The following is a 12,577-nucleotide window of genomic DNA, read 5'->3' as shown; positions in this document are numbered from 1 at the left end:
AGGTGGATGATAGGCAGTACAGTGTAGTTTGGCAGGCATGGATTTGTGTGGGTGGCTATCTGTGCATTCTGGAGACTTACCCTTTTCCTTTTCAGCCAGCTGACCTTTTGTAAAAAATGTGGTACAGCTTCTTTCAAGGAGCTGAAGCTTTAACTGTCAAGAAATTCTTGTGTCCCTTGAGAGGTTTTTCATTACTTGAGAGTTTGTTTATACAAGGTTTTCCAACTAAACCAATGGATTTTGCTGGTCTTTCAAAAAAGACTTAAGCTTTCTTTATGGTAATGCTGTAGACTTTTTCATAGACTTTATGATAATGCTGTAGGCTTTTTCATAGACTTCTAGAAAGAGACAAATTTTTAGAGATATTACCTTTTTAATATTTCCCAATGTTGGGACAAACATAACCATTTTTTAAAAATCTTTATAGCAGTTAAAAAAATTCTTACCAAATTTCTTACCATGCACATCTGAGACGTATTCGATTGTAAGCATCCTGTTCTCACCCAGCTGACTTTATACATTGTAAAAAAGGGTTTCTGACACACACTGGCATATGTGACTATAGCGAACCAGTAATATGAGACAACACCATGGGTTATTTAATTACAAAAAAAACACTTGGCCGTAGGTCAGGGCAGTATCATTTTGATGTGCATGTATGTGAATTTTAAACATCTATATCAACCTTTTGCTGTTTTTTTTTTTTTTTAAACCAAGATGCACTCTAAATCTGTAATGTATGACATGGCCCTGAAGCAGCATGCCTTTTATGCACCTTTGAAACATGGGTCTAATGTATGGTTAAAGGCATACAATAAAACAACAGTTCTGATGCTGAGCAGGCCTAGGCCTGGTCATTGCTTGGATAGGAGGCTTTCTGAAAACTGGGCATGCTGCTTTCAATTCCTTATGGGGAAACAGTAGTGTGCAAATGAAATAAGTTAAGGAAACATTGAATGATTTTTGATACAGCAGTCTAAGAACAGAGTTTTAAAACTTGAGTGTACTTGTCTGATGACCGTTATGAATTAGGTTTGCCAAACCACTGCCTGGGTTGAGAAAGCCTGCACTCCAGCCTTTAGTAAAACTTTGTTAGTCTTAAGGTGGCACTGGACTTCTTGGCTTGCATGCTCTGAGTTGTTTGCTCCGTGGAGAAGTGGATGGTTGGGTGGGCAGGGGGTGTTGAATTTTTTCCCATCCCCTGGGCCATGCTGGAGATGTAAGGGGTGGGGTGGATGCAGCCACAAGCCCCTCTCACTGTCACTGGGAGAAGCTGCCCTGGCAGAGGTTGGGCAATCAGCTCTATGTTCTTGTTTTCAGTGCATGTGTGGTGGCTGAAGAAGCTGCTGTGAGAGCCCTCTCAGCCCCACCCACCTCACAGGATGTCTGTTGTGGGGGGAGAAGATATAGGAGATTGTAAGCCACTCTGAGTCTCTGTTTCAGAGAGAAGGATGGGGTATAAATCTGCAATTATTCTTCTTCTAGTCTCTGAGAAAGTGTGCACTCCAACTTCGTTGGTCTTAAAAGATGGCAGTGGAGTCTAGACTCCAACTTTGTATGCTTTTTTCTATAAATTGAATTTGGAAATGGTCTTTAGGGAAAAGTTGTGGGAGCAAACAATAGGTGCATTATGGCAGTTCATAAGCCAAATAACTTAGCCTTTTTGCTGGATACCAGTGTAGGAGACTGAAAAGATGTTTGCAAGAGACAAAGGCTTTTGATCCTGTAATGTTAATCTGCAGATAGGAATAAGTAAAGTGTAGACTCCTTTGGGATATCCTGAGTTGGAATCAGTTTCCACATGCAGACAATGAATTATTGATGCAGAATATAATTTTCCTCTCTGTGTTTGGGTGCATTCCTTGATCATGTTTTATAAAAGCCTGATGATAAATGGCTGTAGGAAAGGATTTTTTTTTATTGCCCCCCCCCCCCCTCTCTGCCATGCAAAGCCTAACTGCAACAGGTCTGGGGAAGGGTGAGCTTGCAGAAAGTTTCCATGCATCAATACGTAGATGATGTGATAGCTTATTATACCTTTTGGCTGGTGCTGAAATATTCTGGAGAAAAAATTAGAATCATGAACCTTCTCCCCAGCTGATTTCCCATATTCTTCTTTTACAGCTTGCTGTTCAGATTAAAGTTGTTGCAGAGTATGCCACCTCATCACTAACCCAGTCTTGTGATGTTAGGCTGCTGTAATTTGGGCACCTTTTTACAGTATCCAAAGATTGTTCAGGGCTCTATATTTTGCTGTGACATCTCCAGTTAAAAGGACCAGGCAGGAGGTGATGTGAAATACCTCAACCTGAGACCCTAGGAAGCTGCTGTCAGATTGAGTTCACAGTACAGACCTTGACAGACCAAGGATCTGATTTTGTATAAGGCAGTTTCATGTGTGTTCATGCTAGGAAAAAAAACTATCCTGCAGTCACTCCATCAATTACTGGGGTCCATTCAAGGTGTTGGTTACCATGTAGAAGCCCTTCATGGCCTAGGAGTCACATATCTGAGAGATTGCCTCTTCTACTATGCTATAACAGCCCTGGTAATCTGAACAGAGCCTTCTAAAGGTGGTTCTTCCTTGTAAATTGGTAAGATTGGCAACTACCTGCTTGGAGTCTTGGTAGATAACTCACTGAAGATGTTGACTCAGTGTTGAACCACAGTAAAAAAGGCAAATGCTATGTTATACTGAGGATTATTAGGAAGGGGATGGAAAACACATCAGCCGTATCATGATGCCCCTGTATAAATCTATAGTGCAGTCTCATTTGGAATACTGTACCTCAAAAAAGATATTATAGCATTGGAAGAAATGAAGAAAAGAGCAACCTCTGTGAAGAACGTTAGAGGGGTTAGGGCTTTTTAGCTTGGCAAAATGATGGCTGAGGAGTGACATGACAGAGCTTTACAAAATTATTCATGGGATAGAGAAGGCACAAAAAGAAGTATTTTCCCGCTTTGTCATAGTACAAGTACATGTGGGCATTCAGTGATATTAATGCTCAGTAGGCTTAGAGGAAATACTTCTTCACCCAAGGCATCATTAACATGTGGAATGCACTGTTGCAGGAAGTGGTGGCGGCTGCAGGCACAGACAGCTTCAAGAAGGGATTGGATAAACATATAGAGCAAAGGTCCATCAGAGGCTATTAGTAACTTCACTATGTATGGAGCAGTGATGCGCTGTATTCTTGGTGCTTGGGGGGCAGCCTACCTCACAGGGTGGTTTTTTAGGATAAAATGGAGGAGAATAAGATGCTGATGATTTGAGGGCAGAAAGCAATGTAAGGTGGTAAATTTAAATTTGGAAGGAGGAAGTGACAGAGAATGGGCCAGGGAAGACAGCATGGATTTCTGAGGTAGAAAGGTGATATATGTCGGTGTATTTAAATTTGAATTTTGAAAGTTTACTTCAAAGGAAGAGGTGGGTTTGAGGAAGTGCCCTGAATGTAACCTCACAGTTGGGGGTAGGGTTTCGATGCAATGTGCTGGAAGTGACATCATTAGAAGGGGGTAAAGCTTGGGAAGTGACATCACTTGACCTTTGGCCAGGAAGTGACATCACAGGACATGGCATCACAGATGTTTCCTGGCTCCATTCCCAAAGTCCCCAGATATTTCTTGTGTTGGACCTGGCAACGCTATTATGAATAGATGACACTAAGATATAATTTTTCATCTAAAATCAAAAGGATTGACTTCAATATGTCTTTCTCGTCATGCAGGCTATATTTGAAGTAATATCTTCTGAACATTCATACTTGCTCAGCCTGGATATTCTGATCCGGATGTTTAAGAACTCTAAAGAACTCAGTTCCACAATGACCAAAACAGAAAGCCATCACCTTTTCTCCAATATTGCTGATGTCTGTGAAGCAAGCAAGAAGTAAGTGTTAAAACAGAGATGCCCTTTTTAAAAATGCAAACAACTGATTCATTCATGACAAACTTGTTTTTTAAAATTATTATTATAAGAGAAGAATATATGTAAACAGACATAATCAACTGAATAAGTGAAGTGTAATCTGTACCATCAAGATCCATTTATCAAATGAGTGTGCACAGGAAAAATTAATGGGCATGACCCTTCCCTGCTGTGCTTTTGTATCCTCATTCTCACCCTTCCTATTTGGTCAAATTATTTGAATATCAGAGTGTGAGTAACTTGACTGAAAAGATTTGGAGCACAGAATGGGGAGGGAAAAAGAAGAAAACAGAGCTCACAAGCACTCACAGGATGGGGGGTTTTGCTCTGTGTGCAGGTGCTGCACCCTTGTGGGGAAAGATCAAGTCCTCTGTGTACAGCTGCAGCTTTGTATACTGTTTTCATATTTCAGCTCCCCCCCCCTTTTTTTGCGGTAAAGCTGCAATACTGCAGTCCAGGCTCTCTGCTCATGACCTGAGTTTGATCCTGGTGGAAGCTGGGTTCAAGTAGCTGGCTCAGGGTTGACTCAGCCTTCCATCCTTCTGAGGTCAGTAAAATGAGTACCCAGCTTGATGGGGGAAAGTGTAGATGACTGAGGAAGGCAATGGCAAATCGCCCCATTAAAAAGTCTGCCATGAAAACGTTATGATGTGATGTCACCCCACAGTCAGAAACAACTGGTGCTTGCACAGGGGACTACCTTTACTTTTTTTTGCCAAAGAAACAATCCTGAAGTGGTTTTAAAGTGGTTTGTCTCATCAGCAGTGGGAACTGCTGCAGTGAAAACATGAGGCAAAGTTCCAGGGGACATCATAGTTTTTTCCCTCATGTGAATATATCATATGTCAATCTGAGCTTTTGTTTGATCAGTTGTATGCTTTTAAGTCTTGTGGATATTGGTGGCACCTAAGCATGTCTTACTGGCTGTAGGATTGCAGTTAATACTAAAAAATGTGTAATTCTTAAAAATATCATTTATATTGTAATTGTTGATTTTTTTTAGCCATTTCTTTTAATCATCCAAAATGTCTTAAAGGAGTGCTTCATGGAGAATGTTGTTCATTTGTTTTTTAAAAAATCAGGTCCATAAACTATTTACTAATGTGTTGCTATAGGTGATTAGGTTTTCAAAACAGTTTCCTCTTGATGGATAATATACTGCAAAATCAAGTAGCATTTAAAGCTTTGATAGATTTCTGGTCTGGAATATCCACATCTCTTTTGGAATATCCACATCTAAACTGAGTAGGCTCTTCCAAATACTTAGAGATCTGTGGGAAGCAAATGCACCTGAATGAAACATGTTGTCAGTGATTCAGTGATTCTTTAGTGACTGAAAATTGGTGGTTGTGAATGTTTTATATTTCCTGATCTCGCAAGTATGGGGAATAGTTTGTTCATCCTTTAGATTGTGTTCTGTATCTGGGGTGTGTGTGTTTTAAAATCTTTCTTGTACTGTACTGCAGAATTAGTCTTTTTATTAATGTATCTATTTATTTAGTCTATAGTATAACTCTCCTTTTTCCTTTTGTGGGTAATGGGATAAATCTGAAGTACTACAGCTGGTGCTGCCTGTCTTTGACTTCTACTCTAGCACAGGGGTTACAGTGCCATGTTTACATTAGTGTGGTGTGGGCACGACATTATGCTGCTTATTTCTTTGTGTTACTTTGGCACAGAGGTTTCATTTCGTTGAATTTCCAGAATGGCTTTAGAATTGAACCTGAAATTCTTTGAATTTCCAGAATGGCTTTAGAATAGAACCTGAAAATCTTGTCTTTATATCTACATCTAGTTAGAACTTCTACAGGTTGGTCACTTAGTTATTCATATTAAGTACTATAATTTAATTTATATTATGGAAAGAGAGACAATTATTATTTTTTCTTTGAGAGCTTCTGTTACTTGAAAATAATGGGAGAAATCGGACAGCTCTGTTTACTATGTCTTTTGGCTCTTTACTATGTCTATGGCTCACCTCCCCCCACCCCCAGATCCCCCTTGAATAAGGACTCAAAGCAATGTTGGCCGTCAATGTCACGGAGCGACTACCTGCGGGACAGGGGTCAGATGCTGGCACGAGTGGCCACTCGCGGATGCCCCGCGCTCATTGCCGCACCTTGAGGGGACTCAGGCCACTCATCATCTGTGGACAGATGGAGGTTACCCACTGTGGCATCCTTGACCTCCTCACTCAATGTCCTCTCCCTGATTCGGCGCCTCCTGACAGCTCTCCTGACATTCTAGGGGCAGCGGGGGGGTGCTGGACCTGCCGACATCACAATGCGCAGGTGCTGGACAGCCAGCTTCAGTCTTTGCCTGTCTCACTAGAGCAGCCTTCCACCTCCGAGTCCATAGTGGAGCTCATGCCAGCCCGCAACGATTCCTGGGAGTCACCGAGGGTGGGGAAGGGTGTTGCCATCAGAATCTGGCAGTTCCACGGTGGCAAGGATGGGGGGGAGGTGCCAACATACCGCGGATCACCTCAATGCCGTGGCCAGCTGCAGCCACTGGGCAGATGACGGGTCTCAAGATTGCCTCAGAGCCGGTCAGGGCCCGGGCCACTGCCTCCTCATAGGTTGAGCCCTCAGCGATGAGATGCCAGACCCGCTTTTTGGCAGGGCCGAATGAGTCGTTCCAACTCTTCAGGGTGAACTGCTCTGTGCGGGGGACTTGGCTCACAGCAGACACTCGCTCCGCTGCCATATGCCAGAAACCTTGCCGATGGGAGTTCACTTGTGCCAGTGAGTGCCACTGCAGCATTCTCAGCCACCAAGCCAAAGAGGAGTGCCTTCGCTGCCTCAGTCCAGTTCCGTTGGGGTTGACTCTTGGTCGATGCCGCTCTGTCTGCCGACATTCCTCCCACAGGCAGGTGGCTGGTAGAAGAAGATATTGGATTTATATCCTGCCCTCCACTCCGAAGAGTCTCAGAGCAGCTCACAATTGCCTTTATCTTCCTCTCCCACAACAGACACTCTGTGAGGTGGGTGGGGCTGGAGAGGGCTCTCACAGCAGCTGCCCTTTCAAGGACAACCTCTCCCAGAGCTATGGCTGACCCAAGGCCATGCTAGCAGGTGCAAGTGGAAGAGTGAGGAATCAAACCCGGTTCTCCCAGATAAGAGTCCGCACACTTAAACACTACACCAGACTGGCTCTCACGCCGCCCTGCCCAGCTTTTCCACGGGAAACCAGCAGGGCATCTGTTGGTCTCGACGGCTCCGAAGAGTCTCAGAGCAGCTCACAATTGCCTTTACCTTCCTCTCCCACAACAGACACTCTGTGAGGTGGGTTGGGCTGGAGAGGGCTCTCACAGCAGCTGCCCTTTCAAGGACAACCTCTCCCAGAGCTATGGCTGACCCAAGGCCATGCTAGCAGGTGCAAGTGGAGGAGTGGGGAATCAAACCCGGTTCTCCCAGATAAGAGTCCGCACACTTAAACACTACACCAGACTGGCTCTCACGCCGCCCTGCCCAGCTTTTCCACGGGAAACCAGCAGGGCATCTGTTGGTCTCGACGGCCCCATGTTGCCGCTCGTACAGGGCCCCTCACAGCTCCAGCGGCCGAGTGTGGCCGCTGCACATTCTCCCCTCTCTCTATGTGTGGGTTGCACGGTGGCGGCGGAGACACTGTCGGGCACACAGATACTGGGAGCGCCTGAGCACTTTGCGTCTCGAGGATGCCACCTGTCTGGACCACTTCCACCTGAACCGCGCCACCATCCAGGACCTGTGTGAGCAGATTGGGATGAGCCTCTGCAGCCAGGTGACTGGCCCCCGCCCCATTCCCGTCTTTCAGCAGATCCTCATCTCTCTGCGCTTCCTGGTGACCGGCTCCTTCCAGGGCATGGTGGCCGAGGTCCTGGAGGTCTCCCAGTTGTCAGGCAGCCTCTGCCTCCACTCCTTCCTAGACACCATGCGTCAGCACCTCCAGTAGCATGTGCAGTTCCCAACAGGCGAGGAGGAGCTGCGGACTGCCAGAGCTGGCTTCACGGCAGTCACGGGGTTTCCCAATGTCATGGGGACTGTGGACTGCACACATGTTGCCCTGGTGGCCCCGCAGGAGGATCCCATAGTGTACCGAAACAGGCAGCACTTCTACAGCCTCATCGTGCAGGCATCCTGCGACCACCAGGGACTCTTCACAGGTCTGGTGGCGAAGTTCCCAGGGAATGTACACGACGCCCAGATCTTCATGTCCTCGGGCCTCAATCGCCACCTGGCAGCCTGGCTGGATGGCCAGGGGTGGTTGCTAGGTAAGTCCACCAGGCGGCAGCGTGGGGCACCCCTCCCATCCCCTGTCCTCACCTTCCTGTCCTCCACAGGTGACCGAGGGTACCCATTGCTGCCCTACCTGCTGATGCCGTACCAGGAGGACGCGCCCGAGGACCGGGCAGCATACAGCCAGGCGCACAGGGCCACTTGCATGGTCATCGAGCATGCCTTCGGGCAGCTGATGATGAGGTTCCGCTGCCTGCACCACACAGGTGGCCGACGCAGCACGCAGCCCCTGCCTGTGGCTAAGCTGGTCGCTGTGTGCATCATGCTACACAACATTGCCACCCGTCAATGCCTGCTGGTCCCCCAGAACCTGCCCCTCCCAAACCCCGGATCGCCAATGTGGGGGAATGAGGAGGCGGGGGCATGGGCCGCTGCCCAGCAGGACTTTGGGGGGCACTTGCATCGGAAGCATGCGCAAGCTCACATATGGGCCACTCGACGCGTGGGCAGGGCACCCAGGGATGAAAGCATGCAGTGAGTGCAGCCTCTCACACCCGAGGACACCAGGGGGACACCACGCACTCCCATGTATGTTGACGCCTCTTGGGCACTTCATTGTTATTCAACCAGGATTGTCGGGACCATTCTCGGGATCCCTTAAAAAATTCATGCACTTGTTGGAAAAGGCATGGGGAAGACGACAAAATGGCAGGCAGAGCTGAAGTCCTGGGGGGAGACACAAAAAACAATGACAAGGTAGAAAAACATAGTGAGGGGACCCGGGAACGCCTGTGCAATGCCGGGCGCACCTCGGCAGGGTTCCCGCATGCTGAGGCCGTGGGACTGTCAGGCAGGGCACCAGAGCAGGCATTCTGTGAAGTGTGAGTGGCCACAGACTGAACTCCCAGCTGAAGCCATCCCTCGGCAAACAGCGGCCAACGGGGACGATAGCCGCTACTCACACCTCCCCACGTGCTCCTTGGGCTGAGCAGGTGCACCTTCAAGTACACAGGTTTATCTCATTTGCATATCCAGAAGCCCTCGCTGCGGCCCAAGCCGCCCTCTGCTTGTGACCCCTGCGTGACCCCACTGAGCCCGCTCCGAAGGGGGCCGAGAGGAGCTGACCATGCCGACACTCTCAGCCAGGACCAACCCCGCCCCTGGCATGTAGCAGCTGTAAGCCGCCTCAGAACTCAGCGGAGGCGGCTTGGCTTTGCGAGCTATTCCCCCGCCTCATAATGCTGGGCCTGTGGGTTCGTGGCCGCCCTGCGGCAGGAGTGCTCACATGACTAGCTTCCCTCTTTATTGAGCCTGCCGTCCAGCCGCCGTTATTTTTGGTCAGCCAAGTCACCTCTCTGGGCCGTCCCCTTTTCTGTGGGCACCTACCCTGAATGCGGCACCTCTATCAGCTCCATCACAGACCCAGGCAGCGTTGACACTTGGTGCAGCCCCGGACAAGTGTCTGCCTCGCCGCCTATCAGCCCCTGCCCTTCACCACTATCACCCACTGCATTTCCCACACAATTGCACTAAGTGGGTGCCCTGAGAGTCCCCCCAGCCACAGAGTCATGCCCTTGCGACGGCCACGAGCAGAGTGCGCGGGGAACAGGGGGCCGGGGCGAGGTGGTAAAAGTGAAAGACACAGAAGATGAGATGGGCATGCTGGGCTAAGTTTATTGATCTGCAAGCAGAAAGAGCAAGCTCGCGCATGGAGGTTCCTGGCTTCTGCAGTCTGAAATGCTGTTGCCGGGGGACGCACCAACAGCTGTGGGGCTGATGGGGCTGTCCGGCTGTGCTCTGGCAACCGCAGAGGCTTGTGTGCAGTGCACACACCTGAAAGACAAAGAGACGGGGGGGAGCCTCGCCGGCTGCAGGCATAGGACTCCAGCCCTGGGCAAGCCTGCGGGGAGCAGAGTGAGCGTCCTGGCTGCCTATGGTGGAGCCATCCCACACAATTCCAGCTGTCCTGCATCACGTCCAGCTGAATTGCATGCGAGCCTGTAATCATGGCAGCCGTGGTGGGGGCCAGCATGAGTGGCTGGACCTGCCCTAGATGATGAGACTCTGGCTGGGCTGCGGAAAGCCGGAACATGTGTCGCACCCCCTTCACCCCGGCATGGGGATGCCCGAGACACGGGGTGGAGGGGCTGCAAGTGAGATGGACAGCCAGGGTGCACCCCCACATGCACATTTGCGTTGGTTGACACCCTGCCTGAAGCCGCAACCACGCTGGACAGTCTTGGGGGCTGGGGGCCATGGGGACTCCTAGCCAGACTTACCCGTCCGTACGGGGGGCTCTGGAAGCGAGACCTGTTAGGACTGGGAAGCACAAGTGGTTAAGCAGGCAGCCCAAACTTAGCTCACCTCCCCCCAAGTCCAGCTTCTCTAACTTAACTAACATCCTTCTATGTGCCTTTCCCTCCACCAAGTGCACACCTCCTCGCGCTAAGTCTGCACGGCATGGCCCTCCGGAGCAGAGTACCATGCCGTGCGCCCTGCCCTCCCTGAGGAGTTGTGCGTAGCAGGAGTCAAAACCTTTGTAGGGAGGGCACTGATTGGGTGCAGGAGCAAGACTGTGACCAGCCCGGAGTGGGAGGGGATTGGTGGGGCGATAACATGGCTTCCAAATGGGTTTCTGCACTGCTGTGCATGTGCCAGCATGTGCTTTCTGCTTCCATTAGTGCCTATGGGGTACGCCAGCATTTTGCGTGGTGCAACTTTGCGCCTGATGGGGGGGCGTTCCTGCACCGAAAGCTCTCTGGAAGATGACCAGCAGCGGCCTCGCCCCTGGGTCAGCCCCCTCCTGCTCCAAAGTGCTGCCCTGCGCCGCAAGTGCGGCACTGCGGTGCTTCGCCATCAGCCCATGGCGGCGGCATGCTGCGGCATCCGGAGAGTGGCGCACGCTCCATTTCTGCCGGCACGGAGGAGGATCCGCCGGGATAGTCTCCATATCGCCGGCATAGCGGTAAGTTCGCTTCCACAGTGCTTTCAGCCCCCCCCCCCCCTCTGGATTGCGCTGTAAATGGAGTAAAAGAATTGAAAGCATGGCTGTGAGGTTGCTCGCTTGTCACATACTATTATAGGGAAGCAGCTTTCAAAAGTCTCCTTTAAAATAGAACAGTGCAATTACTCTGACAGATTACCATCATGATAAGAATCTATTGCCATTTGTAGTTCCTGTGGCATTTTTCTTTTGGATGAGTTCTGTTGCTTGATTTCTGGCCCAGTAAGTACTGACTCTTGCCTGCCCTTCAGTATTGGTTTTTAATCACCAGTTAGCACTGGTTCACCAGTTAGCTCTTTTCTTTAAGAGCTTTGAGTAGGTAACCAAAACCATATTTTATTTAAATAAGCTTTAACAGCATAGTTTGATGAATGGACAACTAGTCATCTTGTGGATATCACGACTACAGCATTTAGCACCTATTTTATTATATATTTAACTTTTAAATAATTTTACTGTAATTGATATTTAAAATTGTTCATGTTGTTTTATGATTCATGGGATTCCCATGCCTGTCAGCCGCCCTGAGCCCGCCTTGGCGGGGAGGGCGGGATATAAAAATAAAATATTATTATTATTATTATTATTATTATTATTATAGTTATAATTAAAACGAGAATCAACCAAATGGATAAAGATACTGAGAGCCCTGTGTTTTAAATTCTGTTTTGAATTTTGTTTTATTATATTACTTTTTATTAATTTATTGTTTTGTTGAATTAATTCATTTAAATAATTTATTTTTTTCATTATCACAAATATCAAAGTGTAACACACATTTATAGAAAAAAGATATCAACGTTTTTATTATAGCTTTCTTCACATGCTCTACTCTTCCCCTTATAAAAATACAAGCCCCTCAAAACTACTGTATTTTACATTGTAAGCAATCCATACTAAGGCAATTTCTGCTGAAGAGTAGAATGATACTATTCCAGCATAGAAACCCAGATCAAAATTCCACACCACCACCACCTTTGAAGGATGAAAAATGTTAAGAGATCCAGATACGGGTTTCTCACATAATGTGTAGTTGAAGACTTAATGTTTATCACTATGAAATAGGATGAGCTGATCAGTAGCCTCCAGTAAATTTCATTGTTAAGCAGAGCTTTTAATCTTAGACTCTGTGGATGTATGGTCCAAACTTCTGGTCACTGTAGGAGATCCAAGATTGCATTTCCTGACTTTTTAAAAAAAATCTTCAAAAGTACCTGCAAATGAGGATGTCACTTTCAAACAAGTTACAATCTTTGACTGCTGTTCAGAGTCCCTTTGAATGCATGAAAAGGCTTGTACTACACACCAAGTCTTTCTCACCACTCTTCATGTATTAGATGCTGTTTTTGATGTTCCACCAAGTATCAGAGATGGCTTAAATGGCTTTTGGAAAAACTGAATCTGGAATCCCTGAGTGGCTAGTGC

General features: G+C 47.8%; 1 protein-coding gene across 1 annotated transcript in view; it reads left to right on the top strand.

The window, feature by feature from the left end:
• LOC132590744 (rho guanine nucleotide exchange factor 26-like) overlaps nt 1–12,577 on the top strand; it is an 82,518-nt gene that overhangs the window by 15,609 nt on the left and 54,332 nt on the right. Inside the window, exon 5 of the mRNA XM_060263654.1 lies at nt 3,732–3,892. Coding sequence (XP_060119637.1) covers nt 3,732–3,892 — 161 coding nt within the window. The remainder of the gene's footprint in view (nt 1–3,731; nt 3,893–12,577) is intronic.

This window comes from Heteronotia binoei, unplaced genomic scaffold (genome assembly GCF_032191835.1).
Source record: "Heteronotia binoei isolate CCM8104 ecotype False Entrance Well unplaced genomic scaffold, APGP_CSIRO_Hbin_v1 ptg000568l, whole genome shotgun sequence".
Taxonomy (NCBI): Eukaryota; Metazoa; Chordata; class Lepidosauria; order Squamata; family Gekkonidae; genus Heteronotia; species Heteronotia binoei.
This window is presented reverse-complemented; position numbering and strand designations above follow the sequence as displayed.